The sequence below is a fragment of the Psammomys obesus genome, unplaced genomic scaffold (assembly GCF_907164565.1).
Source record: "Psammomys obesus unplaced genomic scaffold, mPsaObe1.curated_primary_1811, whole genome shotgun sequence".
Lineage (NCBI taxonomy): Eukaryota > Metazoa > Chordata > Mammalia > Rodentia > Muridae > Psammomys > Psammomys obesus.
Window position 1 is genome coordinate 2,774,988 of NW_026596064.1, and position 23,891 is coordinate 2,798,878.

General features: G+C 47.6%; 1 protein-coding gene across 2 annotated transcripts in view; it reads right to left on the reverse strand.

The window, feature by feature from the left end:
• Positions 1–23,891, reverse strand: part of Dgkg (diacylglycerol kinase gamma) — a 192,616-nt gene that overhangs the window by 50,770 nt on the left and 117,955 nt on the right. For both annotated transcript variants that reach the window (XM_055625066.1, XM_055625065.1), the window contains one exon: positions 7,159–7,249. In XM_055625066.1, the coding sequence (XP_055481041.1) occupies positions 7,159–7,249 (91 nt within the window). The remainder of the gene's footprint in view (positions 1–7,158; positions 7,250–23,891) is intronic.

Consider the following 23,891-nt stretch of genomic DNA (forward strand, 5'->3'; position numbering starts at 1 on the left):
TAATGTGATGCCAGAAGAGGTCACTGGTTAAAGATTCCCTCCCTTACAAAGTAAGAGTCTGCAAAACAGCAGGGGGTGCGGCTGAGCAAGGCAGGATCAGAAAATACCCAGTTGGTCCCCGAGAGCCATGGTGTCTTTTCTTTCACACACTAAGTGAACTTGATTAAGCTAATTAATCTATGAAGCCTTGGATGATTTTTGAATAGAAATGGCTGATGAGACTGGCAGGGTGAGTCTGGGGCTTAAGGCACTTGCTATTGTTGTGTAATAGTTTCCTCCAAAAGATTGAAACAGTCTATCCCACAGGGAAACTCTTTAAACACGAAGGTAAACAACTCAAAACAGCTTCAGGAAGTTCCTGAAATTGACCAGATTGAATAGATGCCTCCCTACCAGAGGGGCAGAGCCATGTTGCAAAGACCCGGAAACCACACCAGCTGCTGTCTGGAAGAAGCAGATACTAACTGAGCTGCCTGGAAAGGACACTCTCCAACCTTTTTGAGGTGCATGCTGGTTGTGCAGTGTGCTCCAGGTTCCCAGCTCTGTGAACTGTCACCCATGTGGGGGTGGGCCTTGGTGACCCAGCTCTTTGAAGTATTTCTGCTCCATTGGTTTACCAAAGTGGACTTTAGTGTTCTCTGTACTTTGGTTTCTTGTGGGTTTCCTATCTGGGATGCGTGGACATGGCAGGGAAAGTGTCATTACACAACAAAGACCCACAACACACATGATGGAGACAGAGAACAGACTCTGACGGCCACATCAGTGTTGTGTGGCTCACAGAAACACACCACACATGCATGCACACACACATTTACACACACAAATGCAGTTTTAAAAATGGTGTTGGGTTGGACTGGCTCGCCAAAGGAGTCGGCTCAACCTTAAAATTGATCTGACTCATTTGTAAAGGCTTTTGTTCCATCTGAGACATCACCTAACCATCTGGATTGGTATTCATTGTGTAGCCCAGGCTGGCCTCAAGCTTGCCGAGACCCTCCAGTCTCAGCCTCCTGATTCCTGGGATCACAGGCCACTACACCCTGCTTTCTGAAGCATCTGCTCACACACAAGCTGTGCTCTGAGAATTTAGAATTTTTATAGGCAAGATTCCAGTTATCCATTGGGTTGGATGTTATTGCTGGCACAAGGCCCTGAAAACTCTCCTTTTTATTTTTAATGATAAATCAAAGAGGCCTAAACATTTTAATGGAAGTTAAGTTCATATAGCATATAGTTATGTTGAAGTATACAATTCAGTGATATTTAGTACTCTCATCCACATTGTCTTTTTTTTTTTTGGAGGGGGGATTTCAAGACAGGGTTTCTCTGTGTAGCCCTGGCTATCCTAGAACTCACTTTGTAGACCAGGCTGGCCTCCAACTCACAGAGATCCACCAGCCTCTGCCTCCCCGAGTGTCACCATTCCCGGTTCACATTGTCTTTTAAAAGTACCTTTATGAGACTCGTTTATGTCATTTTCATTTTGTTGTAATGAAGGCACTGTGCAGCACCCCCGTGTTCAAGCTTGGGCACAGCAAGTTCTCCAGGTGCTGGGTCAGAGGGGCCACACCCACTTTCACACCTGTGTGCACAGCGAGACTGCTCCCCATTGGCGGTGTCTCAACTCTAGCTTCCACACCTCATGACCAACGGTGGACTGGGCATTTGTGGAGCACTAGAGAGCAGTTAAAAGTAAGGAGGCAGTGGGTTATTGAAGCACAGGCCTGTAATCTTAGAATGATGGTGTGGAAGGTGCGCCTTAGGCAGGGGCCGAGTGTGATTTTGAAGTCAGCCTGGGCACCTTAAACAATCAAACAAAACTCTTAAACAATCAAACAAAACAAAAACCCCAAATCAAATCATCGTCCAAATAGCAAACCAGTTCCATATTGCCTGGAAGTGATGTCAGAACACTGGTGTGTGTGTGTGTGTGTGTGTGTGTGTGTGTGTGTGTGTGTGTTTTAAAGGAAGAAGACAGGCTGTGGGGTTTTCAGTTTTACCTATATTTCTTTGATCAAAATCTGTTTAAATGAATGATATAATATTGATAAATGCCAAATAAGAGGGAAATAGATCTATGTTCTTAACACTTTCCTGTATTTTCCTAAATCCTTAATTAAAAAGAAAAGAAAAGAAAGAAAGAAAGAAAGAAAGAGAAAGAGAAAGTAATTGATGCACAGAGATCCTGCCCTGCTGTGGGTAACAGTATTCTGAGCACCTGCCAGATTTGGACGACCTTCCCATCTGGGCTCATATTAGTGTAGCCTTTCCTTGTGAACATTATCTTAAAGATTAGCTTAAATACCAATGCCTTGGGGGATTTCTTATTTTCAACCTGGAAAACTGGATATTTCTACAGGACGTGAGATGAATCCTCCAGTCAAAGCCTGCCTGCGCTGCCCCACCTAACTCTGAGAACCTTTAAGATCCTTGGCAAGGCTATTCTGGGCCTGAGGTAGGGGCGATGACTCAGTGTGCCTCCTCCAACCCCTCCCCCCTGCTCTATTCAGGTGAATTCGGGTTAGAGCAAATATGAAGGGCCTCGTGGAAGCCAGCTCTGAGAGGTGATAGCTAGACAGGGCTGGCCTAGTCGGCCAGGACTGCATTGACAATTCAACGACCTCGTTGAACACCCTGCTCAGGTGCAGGCCTTTCGTTCCCTTAAACGAAACACTCTGAAGAGCCTTTGCCATATACTTCTTAATGCTCCTGTGTGATAAGCAAATCACCTCACACCTGTTTTTAGATTTCTCTGAAACAGCAAAATGAATAAAATAGCAAATAAAAGGCAGGCAGGACATAATGCTGAACCTTCCCAGAAACTGCTGGCTACTGCCTCCCAGCTCTCCGGCTCCCAGGCAAATCAGAACACAAGCTTGAGTCAAACTGCCCGGGCTGTGGACTCAGGTAAAACCTAACAGTCTCTTAGCCTCCCTTCCTGCTGTAAAAAGGTCATTAGGACGCTTTCTGCGTGGGGCTGCTTTGTAGACTCTGTGACGCTTAGCACTTAAGGAACAACCCCTCCACCCCCGAAGCCTTGGGAACTTAACTAATGTCCTTGGGAGCTAGGCTGCCTTCCCAACACATTCTATGGATGAAAATACTGAGGCACATACGTCCAGCTGAGGAAGTCACTGAGCCCAAATACAGAACACAGGTGACAGTCCTGTGTACGTCAGTCCAGATCGCTCACCAGGTATCTGATGGCGAGCAAAGAATGTGGTGCGTGTGTAAGGGCCTGGGGGGAGGGGTTACCTCTCCCCTGCCTGAGGCACTGGGCTAGGCTGTTAAAACAGGACCCACAGGGATCTGGCTCCTGTGGGTCATGTAGACTGTGCGTCTGGCTTCTCAGCACTAGTTAAGTGGGTATTTAACAAGCTTTGCGTGTTCTCTGAACTATTTTCTCTAGTCACGTGGGACATGAACTTTACGTCAGAGATATGTTTCCTATTCTCAACTAGCCACCAATCTGAAAGGAGGCCACGTCTATGCCACTTAATGGAAATTTTGCCTAGAAAAAAAAAATAGCACTTAGCCATCAACTTGGTGTGTGTGTGTGCGTGAGAAACTTTTTGTGTGTGTGGTAGCTGCAGTTTTGTGTGCACGCACATGCCTATGTACTTGTGTGTGTGTGTGTGTGTGTGTGTGTGTGGAGGCCAGAGATTGCCATGTTGCTCCGCAGTCACTCTCTACCATACTTTGAGGCAGACTCTGTCTCCTGGAGTGCTCCGATTCATGTAGCCGAGCTGCACAGCCATCCCTGCCTCTGCTCCCAGCGCAGGATGACATCCGTCTTCTGCCCGGTGGAGCTGGCCCACTCACTGCACTGGCAACTTCACACAAGCTCTATTATTGGCCCTCGGTCTCATCACTGTGCCTGTTCTCAGTTACTGAGCCCTCATCTTCTGATAGCCTCACCCTCCAGTTAGGAGCATGAATACCTGCCTCCCTCCGTGTTTGAGAAAGGAGAAGAACTTTTGTAAACTTTGTGTCAGTCCTCTGCTTTTTCCCATACTCAATTATTCCTTCCTTCCTCAGGTGGGCGCCAGGACTGTGTCTAGCACATCTTATCAGGGTGGTATGGCTACCTGAAATGAGATGGAGTTTCACAGTCACACAGACACACACAGACACACACACACATACAGCTGGTCTCTACTACTCTGTGGGTTCCTCTTTTTCCTAGTCTTTATTCCCCACCCGGTTTCACCTCCTATCACTAGATAGGAGAAAAAGAAGGATAGAGGGGAGAGGGAGAGGGGGAGAGAGAGAGAGAGAGAGAGAGAGATCCTTGAATTTTTTTCTTCTTGTTTCTTCCTTGAGCTTGACTACAAACCACAACCAGCCTGGTCTCCCAGGGCTGTGGCATTTATATACCCTCTGGTTCCCAGAATTCCAAATGTCACACAATTGTAGAAACTATCTGCAGCTGGAAAAACCACGCCTCTGCTAGAGCACGAGGCAAATCACAGTCAGCTGCTGTGGACAGTCGAAACAGCCCCACGTCCCCACACCTGGGATTAAAACAAAAACACAGTCTTACAATATTTCTGTGTTTTTTGAAAAACTAAAATCCCAGAATTGTCACTACACATATATACACACAAACACTGACATAGTCGCACATGTACATGACCACATAAACACACACACACACACACACACACACACACACACACACACACACAGGTCACACCAGGAAGAAGGAAGACACTGCACTGAGGCAGGAGAGTTTGCTGAGTTTTAACCCCTGGTGGATGAATTGGTTTACTAGTTTCTAAGCTCAGCTCACTCCAGGACTGGAGTCTCTGTAGTTCAGGCAAAGACCTTGTGTCAACTGACTGGATGCATCTGAGCCTTTAAAAATGTGGTAGTACTTGTCTCCGAGGTCACTGTACCAAACAGTAATGTGTGACGGCAGGCAGCTGACACACCGACTTTTTCTGTCCCCTCTTATCTTTTCCCTCCTCTGACCCTCCGGGTCTCAGCTTGTGTTTCCATTGGGTGGGAGGACTCCCTGCTGTTGTGGCATAGGAAGCAGTGAAGGCCAGCAGTGTCTGAACGGTGTCTTCCCAGGTTGGCTGACCAGGAACTGGAGAATCCTGTGCTGACTTTTCAGGCCACATGTAGAAGGCCACTTACTGGCTTCCCTTCCGGGTTTCTCCGGAGGGTCCCCAGCCTACTTACACCTGTCACTCACCTGCCTGCCCTACCCTCTGTCTTCCAGAGTCTCTTCTTGCACACACCACTTGGGACTGTCCACCATTGTCCTCTGGATGTAGGTATGGTGCCTGTCCCAGTCCACGGCCGACCCCCCCCACTGTCACATGCCTCCTAGCCCCAACTCCCAAAGCTCACTCTCATGAATAATAAGTGCCGGAGAGAGTTATTATTAAGAGATAAGGAAAACAGGAAGTGCTTCTTAAAGCTCCCAGCAGCCCACAGTGTGGCAGCCCACCCCTCCTGAAGCACCACTGTCATTTTCCACCAGGCTCCCAACTCCCTGTGTGATTGAGGAAGTGTCGCTGAGTCCTGGACCCCAAGGGGACTGTCAGGCATGGCCAGCCTGGAGCCAGCGGGGCGGGCCAAAGAGGCAGGGGAGCTGAGTTGCTGTATTCTGGGCACAGTGTCAAGGCCAGCTGCAGGGAGAACAAACACTCGCTGTGTGTCTGCAGCTGGCCGCGGTTAGGCAGGGCTGTCCCTCACTGCGGTATGTTTAAAAAGACCCCAACAGAGGACAGTGCCAAGAGGAAGAAGGCACACAGATCTGTTTGCCACGCTCAGCTCCTTTAGCCACAGCTCCCAGGCTGCGGATTTTTGCATGAATGAGGAGGGCTGGCTGCTCGGCTTCTCCCAGGTGTAGGTGGCCTCAGCCATTTATCACCTGGAGACACAGGCTGTTGGCCTTTGGACCTCTCTGCCCTGTAGCCAAGCTGGCAGAAAGGTGCCTCTCACCATGGTGTCAGTAACCCAGCAACTGAAAGAGAGAGGCCTGCAGATGTAGTCAAGTAGAGCCTTATGGAACCTCTGGCTGTGTGTTTTGTTTGTGAACACGCCCTTCGAGCATGGACACAGCCTCTCCTCCAGCAGGGAGTGGCAGGGCCTTCTCACTCTGCCACTGGCTTAATCCTCCTATCAGAGGGGTGGGCCAGGCCTCAGTAGAGGCTCACGGCTCACAGAAAATTCTAGACCAGATTTTTTTTTTTTTTTTGGAGTGGGGGTTGGGGGCCAACGTTAGGAGATCTTCTCACAAGCCTGAATGTTTTGTAGTTTTTTTGTTTTTTTTTTCTCAAGTGCAGAGCAGACTAAGGGCCTGAATTCCACCAGAAGGTGGGATTGTTAGCAAAGAATCCATGGGCTGAGGCCCAGCAAGTGAAGACAGCAGGTGTGCATGGGAACTTCGGCTCCGGTAGGCCAGAGACATGCTCCTAGCAGTCAATGAGAAGACATCAAGAGAGCAGCGCTGCAGAAGTGGGGCAGGAAGCGGGCAGCTGCTCATCAACCAGGCGAGGGATGCCAGCAGGCAAACCGTCTGAGGCAGGCCGCTACAAGTACTGGAAGTCTTAGGAAAAACACGGTGCACCAACAGGGTGAGCCGCATAATTGTGGGGCCCAGTTCAAACTGAGAACGCGCAGCTCTTTGTTTAAAAAAAAAAAAAAAGAAATTGTTCAAAATTTCAAGACGGTGACAAAAGAGCTCTTCAGATCCCTGGTTGCTGTGTGACAGTGCAGGCTACACACCCACAGGACTGGTCCTGGGCGCCTATGAGTCAGCCCTTTGAGGCAGGGGAGGTAGCGGATGCCCTGATCAACGAGCAGCCCCCAGACGCCTCCCCTGCGGTGCCACAGCAAGCCTGGCAGCAGCTCCCTTCCCAGGTAACTCTGTCTCTTCAAGTGGGAAAGCATGGCTGAAGGTCAGAATGACTATGGCTGTAAGGATCCTGGAGCCCCAGGATAAGAAGGAATTTCCCCTCAAAACTGGAGCCCTCAAACGGAGGTCATGAAGACCCATGGGGACAGGATGATCTACACGAAATAGACTAGACGCTGGGTCATTTCCGAAAGAGTCAAGAGGGTAGGTCCTGAGGGTACCTGGGATGCTCCAGGAACTGCTGCAGGTTGGAAGTGCCCCCCCCCCCCCCCCACGGGGCTTACCTCCAGCTCTATGTGGTCATGGAGCTTCTTGCAGGTGGCGGCAAAGGTCTCCGAGGTACCGAATTCAAAATACCACAGCTTGTTCTTCATCCTGGACCGTGAAGCAGAGAGACAGTTTCCATCAACTGTCCACACCTGAACTGGTCCTGAGACATAGCTCTGCTCTTTGGCCCCAGAGGCCCTGAAACCCCTGAATTCCCTAACCTTACATTGCAACACTTGTCAATCGGATCGTCAAGGAACAGAAAAGTTTACCCACATGTTCTTGTCAGAAACTTAGAGAGAAAATCTGCTCAAACCTTAGACATCTCGGACTCTGGGTGAACTGTTAATTGTACCCTGAGGTTCCTGTTAGGGCAGAAAAAGGCATGCTATCCTCGGGAGCTGCCTCAAGGAGCCTTCCTGGGCAAAGTCAGCTGGAGGTGCCAAATGACAGCATGAACTGCTTATTGTCCTTTATACTTCATGAAAACCTCCCTTCTGGGTATGGTTAGAGTAGAGAGCAAACAGTCTTTGGGATTTAAAGGACAAGTGGTCTTAGGGTAGATGCAGGAAACTTCATCACTGAATCACACCCAAAACACGATGCTTTGTCTATTTTCTGTTTGGGGGAAGCAGAGAGAGAGAGAACTAATGTGGATTTAGAAAGAAAAGGAATAAAGGTGACTCGTTTGGAGGCAGTGGTCACTGTCCTCCCACGTACAGGCCACGGCAGCCCCTCGTTTAGAGAGGATTTGCATCAAAGCGGGGGCTTGCCAAGCTGAGCTTTACACATCTCCAGCGTTTTCTTTAGGGGACAGAGAGGAATTACATCAATCAGTGGGGTGCTTATGAAGCCGAAGGCTTTTGGTGTCAGGCGGTGTCCCCGAGGCTCTAGGGTTTGCCCAGCAGGAAGTGTCCCTTTGGTAACCCATTCCTTCCACGCCAACCGTCACCCCGTTAGCAGGGGCTGGCTAAGAGAGGGACACCTGTCCAGTTTATAGGCGGACAGATTTTGCTAAGAAAGGATTAGACACAACCACATTCTTCTCGGCACTGAAGGCGGAGGAAGCCTCCTGGGCTTGCTAGTCCCCAGCTCTGTGGACCATGGGGGAAAGAGCGATTCTTTAGAAGATAAAGCCTCTTGCTTCTTCCTGGGCACAGTGGCCGATTCATCGGCACGGCAGCCATGCTCTCTGCGTTTCTCCTGTAGTTTATGTAGAACCTAAATGCAAGACTGCGTTCTTCTACCCTGTGAAGATTTTAAGACCTAGTTTGTTGGGCAGCAGCCTTTCTGCTCTTGGTCTCCGTGAGACTAAATGATAGTTAAGGAAAGGGTAGGGCATTGTGCTTCATAAAAACCCTGAGAGGGAGCTGGAGAGATGGCTCAGCAGTTAAGACCAGTGGCCGCTCTTGCAGAGATCCCGAGTTCAATTCCCAGCAACCACATGGTGGCTCCCAACCATCTGTAATGAGATCTAGTGCCCTCTTCTGGCATGCAGGCGGAACATTGTCCACCTAATAAAGAAATAAATCTTAAAAAACAAATAAGCAAACAAACAAAAACCCCTGAGAAATGTCGGGAGTACTTTAGGCCAGAGCTTGTCAGCTGTGCCACTGTACCAACTGGTGAGTCATTGCTTTTTTTCAGTCCTCAGGGTAGCACGGGAGGTCCGGGGCAGGCTGAGCCCTGTGTTCTAGCAGGCATTCTCATGTGTACCCCTACCGTGTCGTCGAAGTGTTTTCATTTCCTATCCATGCTGTAATGGGAAAAACCACTGGGGACATAGCCCAGTCCTGAATCGAGGGGTCCTGTGTGGGAACATGTATGTGTATCACCCCGAGGATCTTGTTCAAGTGAAGATTCTTGGTTAGTTGTTCATGGGTGGAGCCCCTGAATCCTTCTCTAACAAGCTGCTGCCACTGCTGGTGGTTGTAGGACCCGGCGCTTCGCCTGTAGATCTCAGGTGCTAGCATCCGTCGGAATTCCCCAGGGAACAGGTTGAAATGCTATTTCCAGGATTTGATTTGTAGACTCTGACAGCTGTGGAGCGGAGTCCAGGAGCCTGTGCTTTTATGAGTGTCCAGATGATCCTTATGCTTACGGCCAGCAGAGACATACTGCTCCAGATGCTATGAAAACTGTTGACAACTATGGAACTACACGGACTCCTCAGGGGAATGGAAGGACAGAGCCTTTCAGCAGTCAGTGATGGCCAGAGACAGCTTACGGGGAGAGCACAGGTGGTGGTTCTAAACTCTAGGGTCCCGCATCCCCTCCCAGCAGCGGGCAGCTGGCCCTGCGCGCGAGCCTGTTTTCAAGTATCACCGCTGGTCTGAATCATGGCTTCTGAAAGTTATTGCCCAGAGATTTAGAGTTTTAATAAAAATTTCCGGAAGCCATAGCTATTTTTGCCCCAAAGTGGTTCCTTTGATGATCTAATGAGGTTAAAAGGTCAAGACTAGGTCGGTACCTCGGAATAATAGGACCGGCCGATCACCCATCTGAGGGTAGCTCTGTGACCTTTGGTGGGATGCTAAATCTTTTAAAAATCTCACTTTCCTCATCTGCAAAACAGCAAATGAAAAAGGTCTGCTTTTCAGGATGGTGGGGAAGACTGACTGAGATAACCCTATTCACCGTGAGCCGCTGCCATTTCACAGCTATCAGCTGGCGGATTAGAGCAAAGACAGAGCTGCCCAGCTGTAGAGCTGTCGGCTTTATGTATTTATGTATTTATATGCGCTGGGAAGGAAGATATTCAGTTGTATTTGTTAGATTGTATGCTTGGAGTTTTGACTAAAGATCTGTTCCCCTCATATCTAATTTAATACATTTTTTTTTTTTCTAGAATCATAGACCATACCATAATCCCTTGTTAATCCTCTGGACTGGTCATGTGGTTGGTCAAAGATGTGATAGGATGATAGATATGCTTCTGAGAAGCATATTTTATATCATGTTTTTAAGCATGTTTTATATCATTTCGATATAAAACAAAATATTAATTTGGGGCTGGAGCCATGCAGTGGGCAAGGGCGCTGGCCACCAGGCCTGATAACCCGAGTTTGACTCCTGGGACCCACATGCTGTTTTAAAGTCCTCTGGATACGTGTGTGTATCCACTTCTACAAATAAATATACATAATAAAAAAATTAATGCAGCACACATTCATGTCATCACAGACCAGAGAGGAGAGTATGAGATACAATAAATTACAAAATACAGAATACATGAGCCAGCACATGGTCAGGAGAACAAGGAAGCAGGCTGTTTTGCGCCAGACTGAGCTCTCAGGTACACAGAAAAAGGGACACTCGGTTCTTCATGGGGTCAGAAGCAGTTAAGGCAAGTGTCTTAAGGTAATGGTGCTAAAGTTGAGCTCAGAAGAAAGCAAGGAAGCAGAGACGATAAAGGGCAAACAGTCTAGGATGAGGAAGCGGCCCAGCATCTTCATCTAATTTCCATCGCTATCACAAAACTCCAAGAGCTGGTCAGTTTATAAAGAAAAGAGGTTTATTTAGCTGTAGGCTGAAGAACAGGGCGCTGACTGGTTTGGCTGAAGGTCTCATGCTGTACCACAGCATGGCTAAGAGGCAAAAAGGAGAAGCAGGTGTGTGTGAAAGGCTCACATGTTTGAGAGAGGAAGCAAGAGCAAATTAAGGAAGCCGTGCTTGCTCTGTCACAACCCCTCACAGAAAATAACTCATTCTTCGATGAACTACATTGGTCCTTCATGAAGGCTGGGCCCTCAAAGGCCCTGCTGCCTCTCAACCTTGCTACACTGGAATGGAAGCCTCAAATTGAGCTTTGGTGAAGACAAACCTCATCTAAACCATGACCCCAAGAAGTGGGTCAGGGCAAGTGCCATGGGCACACAGAAATCAAGTGGGGGTGGGTGGGGCACTGGCTAGCCACAGCCGCAGAGGCAAGTTGGACAGGAATGTGAAGGATGGACATGCCGGTGTTTGGGCTTGATTCCGAAGCTTACAGGGAGTCAGGGCCATCCTTAAGTGGAGGTGAGGGCAGGAATGGTGACAGCCACCTGATTTCTTACTGGGTTCTGGTGTGTGTATGGTTTATTTGCATGTTCTTGTGGGTGTGTGCATGTGGGTGTGTAGGTGTTTGGAGGCCAGAAACTGGTGTCAGGTGGCTGCCTCAACTGTTCTCCAGCTTATGTTTTGGGACAGGGCCTCTCACTATTTTGTTCACTCTCTGGCCAGCCTGACTGGCCGGTGCCCTTCACCATCAGCTAGTCTGTGCTTCCCCTATATGGCTGTTGGGGATCTAACCCAGGTTCACAGGCTTGCCCAAGAAGCCAACTGTCCTCTCAAAGCCTCAGTTTGCGTTTCTAAAGATCCTCCTGCCCCTGATGAAGGGAGTGGGGCCAGGAGGGGTGATGCAGGCCGGAGGCTTCGGGAGTAGTTTGGGTGTAGTGGACGGGTCCAGAAGAGAATTGCCAGAGGCCTGAACAATGGCACTGAAATAGCGATCAGAGAGAGAGAGTTGGAGGCTAAGATGTACCAGGGAGGATTGGCAGGGTTAGTCCTAAGGAGTGAGGAGTATCTAAAAAGGTATTTAGCATGCAGACAGCATGGCACACGCAGGCTGGCTTCCTGAGACACCCATTCGGGAGACCAGCTTTCTGGGGGTGGTCTTCATTGTAACTAAGGGATTTTGGTTTTGGCCCAGGTGTCCCTCTACCCAAACATCCAAGTATATTGAAAATACATTGACACCTCCTATGGGCCACACACCACACAAGGGACAAATGCATGTCCTCCTCACGGGGCTCTTGTATTTTCAGTAGTGTCACCAAGACTAACATTGGCCCACTGGCCCACAGGCCGCTCTTGTGCTTAAAATCTAACACAGCCCATCTGTTCTCTGTTAACATCCGTGCTTTGGGGTTAGGAGTCAATGAATTCGATTCCCGAAGCCCCTTGGTTTTTTTCAGTCTGCTAAGCACGTTTCTTTTTCTATTTTTAATTTTTATGTGTAGGAGTATTTTGCCCATATGTATGTTTGTGCCCCACACGCACGCAGTGCCGTGAGTACAGAAGAGGGCATTGGATGCCTTGGACCTGGAGTTCCAAGATTGTGAGGGTCCCTGTGGGTTCTGGAGACTGGACCTGCTGGAGACTGGGTCTGCTACAAGGTCAGCCAGTGCTCTTAACTGCTGTGGTATCTCTCTAGCCCAGCGGTTCTCAACCTTCCTAACACTGTGATCCTTTCATTTAGTTCCTCGTGTTGTGTTGACCCCAAACCATAAAATTATTTCGTTGCTCCTTTATAACTGTAATTTTTTTCTACTGTTATAAATTGTAAATATCTGGTACATGACCCCTGTGAAAGGGTCATTTGGTCTTCCAGGGGTCATGACCCACAGGTTGAGAAACTCTGCCCTAGCCCCTTTTTAAACTTTTTTTTTTGTTTATTTGTTTTTTTGTTTTTCAAGACAGGGTTTATCTGTGTAGCCTTGGCTGTCCTGGACTTGCTTTGTAGATCAGGCTGGCTGGCCTCGAACTCACAGAGACCTGCCTGCCTCTGCCTCCCCAGGTGCTGGGATTACAAGCATGTACTACCATGCCCAGCTTCTTTTAAACTTTTTTTTTTTTTTATTTAAAATTCTTATACTAGTCCCAGGAAGCAGATACTACTTATTTAAATTGGATTCTCTTCTGCTATGCCATATCCTTCTTTCCGTTAATCATCACAGCACAGCCCCTTCCAAAGCCTTCTGTAAGAGCGGAGAGGCACAGGAGGTTTGAGGCAGGAGGCTCGGTCCCATCTCTCTGCTGAGGAGAGAACACGGTCACTCTTCTTCCCTCTCTTTGGGAGACCCCTCCCAAGCCGCACCACTCCTAGATCTTGTCAGAGAGTTCTGCAGCTAAATGTGACCCTGGCCTCCTATATGCTTCTTCTTCTGTTGCACAGACCAGAGCATTTGGGGCCTCAAGGAGTGGGGTTCAGGCTTTGCTCTGTCACCTACTTATCTGGACAATTATTTAGGTTCTTTGAGTCCTCTTTCTACTTCTGCAAAGTGGAATGAGTTTTTCCCTCTCCAAGGAAGCCGTGAAGCTTCAGTGGCGAATGGGAAGCCCTGTTCTGGGGTTTAGCGCATAGTCAGTGCTCAGTGAGTGGCCTTCCTTTTTGCCAAGAAACACAGTAACTGGAAGACTCATTCCCCTTTGGCTTTAGAAGTAAGGGCAGGACTTTTTTTTCCCCCCAGGTGGCCAATATGTTTTGGAGAAGAGAAAACTAACAACGTTTTTAATGACTGCTGGAACACATTTTCTGCATCTCTCTTCCTGAATTTTCTTTGGCCACTATCCCCCTCCCTCATAATCACTTTGCAGCTGGAGATGACTAACCCGTAACCCCAGGGGCTGATCTGCAGGTCCACGAGGCTCCCAGTCTCCTGGGTTCTGATCTCCCCAGGTGGACCCATTCCTGAAGCCTCAGGTCCTCGTTTTTGGGCTCCAGGGGGCTCTCAGCTACGGGATAGGTAACAAAAGTGACTCCTGATTGAGGTTGGTTCTGGTTGTCTCAGTTTCGTTTGGTTTATAAGAAAATAACACCAATTACACATGCGTTAGTTGAGTCTTTTCATTTGATAGACGAAGAGGGGAAAGGAAGATTAATTAAAAAATATTCTTTTATGTTGTCAGCTAGTAAGGGCTGGAATTATACATCATCCTGACAGCTAATGAATAGGCTGTTTTCAAGAAGGCCCAAAGGTAAAACCCAGCTAGCTGCTGCTCATGGCACCAGCAGAGTGGAATGTTTGCCCCCCTCTGACACCCTGAGTTCCCAGTGGCTCTTTTCTGAGAATCAAGGAAGTTTTTAGGGCAACAGGCTTTTGAAGTCATCAAAAGTCAAAACATGAAAACATTTCTTTGGGCTTAGAAGTCTACACAGAGAACGTTACAGTTATTTCTAGAAATAGAGCCCTTGAACTGAAGGCATCCCTTCTTGTGGTTTAGACTTTGATAACCAGGTTCCCTGAATGGCTCATGACTGAAATAGCTCATCAGACCTTCTGTGTCAGTCAGCATTGGGTTGGGAGGCCTGGTGGAACAGATGCTGCCCACAAGAGGGTGTCCTGTATTGGAAAAGCTCTATCTAGCCAACAGGTCATTTCTGTATGTTAAGGACACTTGCTCACAGAGTCTATTTCAGAGAAAACGATGAATGGTTTTGGGTGTGGCATTTTGAATGAGTATGGCCCCCGTAGACTAATACATACTTGAATATTTGGTGCCCAGTAGCTGGTACTCTTTGGGAAGGATTGGAAGGTGTGGCCTTCCAGTTGGAAGGTGTGGAAGGTTGGAGAAGGTGTATCTCTGGGAGCAATATCTGAGGTTTCCAGAGTACCTGCCATTCTGTTAGCTCTCTTTGCCTCCTTCTTATGGAGAAGGATGTTAACTTTCAGTTCCTGCTCCAGCCTGCCGCCTGACTGCTGCCGTGCTCCCCACCATGATGGTCATAGACTCTAACGCTCTGGAACCATGAGCCCCGAATGAAACACTTTCCTTTATAAGTTGCCTTGGTCATGGTGTCTTAGCACAGAAATAGGAAAGTAACTGAGACATTGGGTTTTCTGAGTAGTTGTTTATCTTATTGCTACTTCTACTGAAAGAATAGACCGAGATCAGGTCACTGACATAAATGGAGATCTAGCAAACCAGAAACATGAAAAAAGCACAGGTAGCCACAGCTGGGTTATCAGTGAATGATGGACGTCATAGTTTGGAGTTATTTTCTGTGAGCATTGTGCACAATCAAACTCCAAATGCCTTTGGAAGTGTAGTCATCATGCTAACCAAAATGTATGCAAAGAATTAAAAAAAAAATAAAATAAAAAGAGCAAAGGCAGGTGGGTTCATGTCAGGGGCCAGAATGTCTGACAGTCCCCACAGGCCCGTGCCTGTCACCTCACAGGTGCTGCGGAGGCCATCTGTGCCGCTGGCACCCTCAGCTGCCCTCAGCCATCAGAGGGCTTGTCACCACGTCTAATCCACCCTGCATGCTGTCCGCCATTCTTGCTGCTCACAGAATGGGGCACTCGGCTGACCCTTGGTCACGGAGCTGTGAAAGGAATAATCTTTTCCAAGAGGCGGCAGTGGCCCTTTTGGTCGAAGGGAAAGTAGACGCCCAGCAATCAGGAAGGGGCTTTATAAATAGCTGTTCTTGTGTGCCCTGAATGGGACTTTTGTGCCTGCTGTGCCTGCCAACAGATTTGTGTTGGCTCAGTGTATTTCAGCTTCCAAGGTATTCCCTGGCTTTGTTCCATACTTGGGACAGGATTTGTGTTCATGGCACTCGGAAAGGCCTAGTGTGATGAATGACGAGAAGACTGAGGCCTGAGACCAGGAAGGAGTGGACAGACATGGGGGAGGCAAAAAGAGGGGAATGTTCAAGAACGGGCCCAAGAATAAGGTCAGTGATAAACCTGCTTAAGATGCATGCCATTGTGTAGGTGTGCTATCCTCTCAATGACCTGTGAGATCACACACTTCTAAAGTCTCACATGGGGGATGTTTTACAGGTGAATCTCACAGGTGACAGTTTGCATTTAAATGGTCTTTGAGATCCAAGTTTCCAGCCAGAGGAACCACCAGTTCTTAGGACTCTCCAAGGCATACAGGGATGAATTGCTGTCAGTGGCTCTGTCTGTCTGTCTGCCTGCCTGCCCGCTCTGTCTCTCTGTCTCTGTCTGTGTCTTTCTGTCTCTCGCTAGGCTGGAATTCCTGGAACTCTCTATGAAGGCAAGGCTAGTCTCAGATTCACAGAGATCCACCTGCCTTGACCTTATGTGTCTTGAAATTAAAGGTGTTGACAACCATACCCTGCCCCCACTGTCAACATTTCTTATAGAACAGTTATTTGTGCATTTAATCGTAATCAAGACCACATAAAATAACTAGTGAGTTACCTCTTTTTTTTTTTTTTAATATGGAGGAAAAGGAAGCCATGGATTTGAAAGAAAGAATGGAGGGGCATGTGGGAGGGTTTGGAGGGAGGAAAGGGAAGAAGGTAAAATTAATTAAGAAAAGTAAATTAACACTAAAACTGTGGGGGGGTGGTGATGGAGCATGCCTTTAATCTCAGCACTCAGCATACAGAGGCAGGAGGATCTCTGTGTGTTCAAGGCCCGCCTGGTCTACATAAGGAGCTCCACAGTTAGACCCTGTCTCAAAAAGAAAAGAAAAGTACAACAAAAAGGAATCCCAGCACACACGGAGCAGAGACAGGTGGATCTCTGTGAGTTCGAGGCCAACCTGGTCTACAAAGAAAGTTCCAGGACAGCCAGGGCTACACAGAGAAACCCTGTCTCAAGAAAACTTAAATAAGTAAATGAATTAAAGGAAAACATGGAACAGAGGTTATATCAATTATACTGATACTGCTTGGGATCAAGAGATATTGACTGAATGGCAAATGAATGTTGAATAATAATAATAATAATAATAATAATAATAATAATGAGAAAATGAAGTACAACTTAGAAGGATTTCTGGCTGACAGAGATCTTACTCAGTGTGGCGTCCATGGAGAGTAGTGGAGATGGTTAGAAACTGTGTGCTTTCTCATTGTTAAAAAGTGGCTGGACCCACTCTGCAAGGTGGTTCTATCCTAAGCACCCGGTTCATGGTGTGTTATTAGGAAACTGAGCTGGTCTTGGGCGATACAGCTGGGCGTGTAGAGTTGGGACACTAAGGACAGCTCCTGCCCTGGACTCCGTAGTCCTGGCTACTTTCCTGTCCCTGGCTCCTATTACCATGCCTCAGAGGCCTATGAGAGAAGTGGAATATTCAGAATCGTAGAAGCAAGTGACCGCTAGTTCTCATTCCTGTCTGAGGCTGATAGGAGCCAAGCTCAGGGTTGTCTGGCTGTGTTTGCTTGGGGTCCTGTGGGACTGCTCAGAGTGCTTGGTCTTTGCTTTCCACACTTGGTCAAAAGTGTAGTACTAAGAGGCCAAACCCAAACACTATGCTGGAGAATCTTCTCCCCTTTCAAGGCTAAGTTTGAACTCGGAAGGATTACAGCCTCATGATGCTGGCTTTCCCCTTCCCCTGGAGACAGCTTGTTTTTGAGGACCGTGGACACATTCTGCTTTGACAGGCCCGAGAACATGTTCTCCAGGGAGCATCCAATCGTGATAAAGCCTCCCAAAGTCTGAAATAGTAAATCCCTCCAGCGTACCTCATAGGGCCATGCCCAGACACAGCCCAGAAGAAAGCTCCCTTAAGTAAAGAATTGGGACAAGAAATTAGAATCTCAGCTCTTGGGAGGCTGAAGCAGCAGGACGGCTGTGTGTCTGAAGCCAGTGGGTACCGGGACTTGCCACGCAAGCCTGACAAACTTTGAGACCCATTTAAAGATGGAAAGAGAGAACCCACTATGGAAAGTCCTACTCTGACCTTCACAGACATGCTATGACACGGGCCTCTTCCGAACCAGGCATGCACAAATGCGTACACTTAATAAAAACTCAGCTTAAAAAATAATAAAGAAAAGAAAGGTCACGGTCCTTTGAGACTCACAATCCGTGGTTACCCAGCATGCTCACATACTATCTCTCTGAAGTCCCCATCACCTGCCATGGTGATGGACAAACCACCACTTTTCACTTTGTGGATAGACGGAACTAACTTAGTCACAGCTCTGGGAGGCAGCCAAGGGTTAGGGTTAGGGACCTGAGTTCTGAGGTGTCACTATCTGTGCTTGCCTCCAGGGAACAGCTTCTTTCTCCCCTCTAAAACAGTGACTACAAACAAGAATCTCTTACAAAATGTGCCTGCCTCAGGCTATGGTGTTTATCAGTGAGCACTGTCAAATGCTGGGACAGAAAGGAGCCTTGGCTTGGAGGGAGAGGACGCTAGCAAAAACGCTCAAGGCTCTGCACTTAGTTCCGCTCTCCAGCAGTTACCCATTCATCAGCCCTTGAAGCCTGAACCGGAAGGTGACTGGGGACAGTCAGAACAGGTAGGTGAGAACGGCCTATTGGAATTTAAGCCCCAAAGGCCAGAGAAGGAGGCTCCTTGGCTGATACAGCCTCTGGCTGAAGAAAGCCATTTCCTGGCTCCTGACCAACCAGGGCTATAAAGGAGAACTTTCTGTTGAGACACAGGTCTACGGTTCATCTCCAATAACTTGCTAGGAGGGAGGGCCCCTCGGGAGACTTTCTCCTCTCCAGCTCAACCTGCCCACAGCCGTTGGCAACAATGTTGGTTCTCATTCATGGCACGCGCCCTGCACCATAACAGCTGCTTTACCCAGCAAAGGGTTCCTCCCTCGATTCTTACATCCCGCTCCCGTGCAGGTTATCTGGGGTAGTTTGTAAAGGGGTCTGACGAGGTGCTTTGGGAGATGCAAAGCCGATTCGATGATCTCATGGAGTCAGAATGTGGGCTGGATATGCCTGCTCTCTCCATCCCCCCCAACCCAGCCTTTCTGAACATGAATCTGATAGGTCAGGTTACAAAAGTCCCTTGCTTAAGCCAGTTGTTTGTCATTCTGAGTGTATGTCACCCATAGAAACAGTGTCATGTTGAGACTGGGTTCTGACACTAACCCGGCCAACCAGCCACTTACCCAGAGCACGATTGTCTGGGTTTGGAGACGGTTGGCTTAGCTGAACAGGCCTCTGGTTAGAATCCAGACAGGCTCCGTTTAAGTCATGCCGTAGACGTTCACCTGTTCTGTGGCCTTGCGCAAAGCCAATGCCTCTGTCGCTCAGTTTCTTCATCTTTGGATTGGAAGCGCTGGGGAAATTAAGACTATACGTATGGTTACACACTATATTTGCTATGTACACAAGGCCAAAGCAAACCCACTGCCACATACAAAGAGGGGTTTGCAGCTTTGTGAGTGGTTCAGTTACGACTGGAAATGCACGTAGCACTTATGGCTTGATGGATTTGGACGGGATGCCTTTGCTTTCCTCAACTTTCTGGGAAAGAAATCTGGAGACCCTATTAACCTGAAGTCAATGGTGGTGACTCCAGAGCCTGGGCTGGAGATGTAATTAGAGGGATGAAGATTAGCAGGAGCAACAAGGGTGGGAGAAGACATGCTTTGGCGCTGGGTAGTATTCCTTTTGCTGACCTAGAGCACCAGGCGGCCATTCGGCTCCAGCTAAGTTTCCTGAGCCGTCCGTTCCATCCATCATAGTCGGGTGCCTCCTGGTCACATAATGTCCAAGAAAAGGAGTTTTCTTTCCTCTGCCTCTCGAGTCATGAAACTATCCTCAAGACCAGTAGAAAACTGACCAGGTAGGCAGATGCTTAGTAAATAGTCCCTCCCTTCCCCCAGTCCGTCTCCTTCCCGTGTCAGTTAAAAAACAAAACAGAACACGGAACTCACGTAGAAGAGTGACAACCTTGACTGCCCAGGAAGCCTTGCTAGATGCTGCCCGCACAATCCCTTTCATTGCATTCTTTCAAAATCTCCACCATATGCTTTCTGCCTTGCCTCTACTCTGACGTCTGTGACGTCCTACGCTTGACTATGTGTTCCTAACATCTGTTTCAGCGACTCCATTTTACAGGAGCCATCTCTTGTCAATGTCTAGCACTGTTCCAAGGCTGTTCCAGGTTGTGCCCACCCTGCTCCTCCAAGGACTCCTTCCGTTTGCCCCTCTCACAGGCGGGTCTCAGACCTGTCTCAGTTGTGGGCCTGCTCTGTCAGCTCCCTGGGAGAACTGCTTGGCACCGCCTCTGCCAAGCCTCTTATTTCTAGCTCACACCAGCTGCCCTCAGTGGGCCGCGGTTGTAGAGTTTCATTTGAACGTTCTAAACTTTATCCTCCTTAGAGCTCATTCAAAAGCTCAATGCTGCTTGGTCTCCAGGTCTCTGGCCATAAGCGTTCCTCTTGATTTATGGGATAAACTTCTGGTTCCTGCCAGGGCTGCCCTATCCGAGTGTCCTAATCCGATACACAGAGCAACAGTCATCCTCAGCCTCGCTACAGAAAGAGGCCACATCGCCTAAAGTATTTTGTTCTGTTTTTGCATATTTTCAGTAGGTTGAGCCCATATTAAAGGCTCTCAAACATTGCACAGAAAAAGCAATGGTTCTCTTAGATCTTTGCAAGTATATTCAATTGCTGAATAACCACCCTCCTTACACACACACACACACACACACACACACACACACACACTCTCTCTCTCTCTCTCTTTCCATCTTCTAGATGAATTCCTTGTACATCCTGGGAATTTGCATTAGCCAATGCTACTTCCTGCAGAGAAGGTAACCCTGGGAGCTCATTGTGGGTCTAAGTTCAGGATGACTTTGTTAGCTGTCCTGCCCTTTGCCTTCTGGAAGACCCACATCTATCATCCTTGCTAGAACCTCATGCTTTTTCTTTTGACCCCCAAACAAGGATCGCACATTTTTTTCTTCCTTGCTTCCATTTGGCATGCATTTCTGAATCAGACTTTTGACTTCAGGTCCTCTGATTATTCTTTTAGGATCATGTCTTTTATGGTATCTTGGAACATTTTTTGTCATTGCCAACATACTGACTTCTCAAATGTTCTGAAACCTCTTCATTCCCTGTTGGTAGGAGACTTATCTACACCAATAGCATCAATAATCTGTAGATCAAGTCTAACAAGAAGAAGATGCCATTGGCTTCCATCACAGATTTATATTATAATTCCTGGGTGCCAGTATGGCAGCTTGGAGGGATACGATGTTATAGGCCTAGAAGTGTTCTTACACAGTTATAAAATTATACAAACACACATAAATATGTATATATATGTACATATATACACTACACAACACACACACACACACACACACAAATACACACGAGCCCCCCCCCCCATTTTTTTGAGAAATCAATACCACGTTGTTTGCTGTTCTGACAACAACTGGCTGAAACTGGGTACGGTCTGCTCATTTTATAGAGTCTCTTCTGCTCTCCAGTTTGCTGGAGTCCTCACCGCTCCTTGAAGCCTCACAGCTACCTGTCCATCTCAGTGACATCAGCTCCCTGACTTCTGCCGGCATTTCCTTTCACATAGGCCTCTGTGATTTCCTCCTAGAACTCCCAGGAGCTGCTTCAAAGTGCCTCTTCCACTTCCTTCCCCGCCTGGTCCTCCCCATCTGAGGAGCAGGCCTATGTGGACATGAGTCCTAACACAGGGGCTCACTGGCTACCGTGGGGTAAAAGCGTAAGCTGGCCATGTTTGCAAAAATTCAGTGCACTTCATTACCCCTTTACCTTTTAGAACTGGGAAAGATGCCCTTGTTGACATTTGTCTTTCTCCTGGATTTTTCCATTTTGACAAATGAAGATTATGCAAGAATTTTCACGCTACACTGTAAAGTTTCAGTGACAAAGGGCAAACTATTGGCTTAACTGGTTATCTACCTGTTTTAATTCACTGACTTATCTGTTGACTATTCCAACCTCCCACCCACACTCAGTAGTTAGATTGGGGGGCATGATTGTGAGTAAAGTCCTGACCCCAGCCATCAACTCAATGTACTTCCTTTTCACCTCAACCCTCGATTATGAGCCTTGGGCATTCCTCTCCCCACCGAGTTCAGAGACGAGCTGATTCGGAAGAGAGAGAACCTGAGCACCAGCTGGAGCAGGGTATTCACAACTCCCAACAAAAGCTTCACTGAAATGAACGGCTGGAGATTTTAACTTATCCAAGACCTTCTCATTACCTTGGGCCCTACAGGGGCCCTACGGGAGCCCGACGCTGGAGAGTACCAGCATACCCTCGGTACACCGAGTTCAAAGGCAACGCAAGGTACTCGTCTTGATTGGCACTTGGGAATGCTTTCCAAAAAGGCCCACTCTCAAGATTAAAGGAGTTCTCTATTGCACAGAATAGAAAGTGTCTTGTTACTAAGGAGTGAGGAATTTCTCCTTGAGTGTGTGTTCAGTAAACACAAATATCGGTGACTGTGTAAGTCCCTGACACTCCAGCATTTGGAGGCCATGGAGTGCACTCTTGGGGTGAGGAGAGCCCTTCTTTGACTGAAGAGCATTAGGAGATCGGGAAATGCTTTCTTTGTCAAAAGTGAAGTGATGGGACCCCAGTCCCCCCACCTCAGAATGTAAACACTCTTACAGGCTTCAAAGCAGAGAACCAATGGCACTCTACAGAGGGCTAACGGAGAGGGCCTTTATGCCACAAAGGAGGCTGGAGTCTTGTCCAAAGCTAAGGTTATTCCGGACGAGAGCCACAGCACCACACACTGCATTAGAGTCCTATTGTGTCTGTAGAACCAGCAGACATGTGGCCATAATGGCCTCCTCGCTAATTCCCACAGTAACGAACAGTAACCATTTCAAATGTATTTATCTGTCTAGACTAATTTCTCTACGCGCTTTTTGAGATACACACAGAACACCAAGAATCAAGGAAGTGACAGTGGCTCAGGAAATAAGAGGCAAGGTGAGGGCTAAGACTCAGCTCTTTGCATGCTGAACCCAAGAACATGTCTATATTCTTGTCTACACTTGACACCATCGCGGTGTGTCCTGAGCTGGAAAGCCTCGTTCTCAGGATTTCTTCACAGACAACTTATTTCACTAATGAGTCAATCATTTTCCTGATGGAAAGGAAGGAGAGGCTGCTTCCAAAATTCCTTTAGTTAAGTAGTAAGTGCATTAAAATTAGCCTGGCGAGGGGGGCACACACCTTTAATCTCAGCACTTGGGAGGCAAAGACAGGTGGATCTCTATGAGTTTGAAGCCAGCCTGGTCTACAAAGCGAGGTCTGGGACAGCCAGTGCTATATTGAGAAACCCTGTCTGAAAAGACAAAACAACAAACACGCAAACAAAAAGTATGCTAAAATTTTTTTTAAAGAAACATTTATTTAAATGAGGAATGAAACTAAATCGCTTGTCAGCCTTGGTGGCCCATACATTTAATCCCGGCACTCGGGAGGCAGTGACAGGTGGATCTCTGTGAGTTTGAGGCCAGCCTAGTCTACAGAGAGAGTTCCAGGACAGCCAAGGCTACACAGAGAAACCCTTTCTTGGAAAAGCAACAAGACAAAACAAAAAACCTAAATCACTGATTTTTTTTTTTTTTTTTTTTGAGACAGGGTTTCTCTGTGTAGACCTGGCTGGCCTGGAACTCACAGAGATCCACCTGCCGCTGTCTCCCAGGTGCTGGGATTAAAGGTGTGTGCCACCACTTCCTGGCTTGACCCTTTCTTAAGAACATTTATTACCCTTTCATTTTGTATTTCAATCTCTTTTTTTGACAAAGTAAGTATAATTGTGAAATAGTTTAAAAAATAAGTTAGAATAATACACTAATCAAATCAGCTTTAACTACAAAGATAGACTCTGATGTATGGCAAAAATCCTTTGAGTTTTTTATTTTCAAGGCTTTGTTACACAGAGAAACACTGTTCCTTCACCTGACTTTTAAAGTGCAAATGCCTAAGCAGATACCAAGCTCTCAGAAGCTGCCTCATACGTGATTTCCTCCTTCTGTGCTGTCTCTTGCCTCATACCCAGAGTGCTCTCACACTTGCTTTTTGCCTAGGCTGTTTCCCTCTTCCTACCTTGCCTGACTCCATGGGCCCTTGCTGAAGTCTCATTTCTCTCCCAAACTGTTATTCCTCACCTTCCTTTTGAGACCTAGTCCCACTTTTGAAACTAGTTGTTCCTACCTACTGTTCCTGTCCCCGTGTTAAAACAAAGTTCACTATAATCATCTCTCTCTCTCTCTCTTTCTCAAGACAGGGTTTTTCTGTGT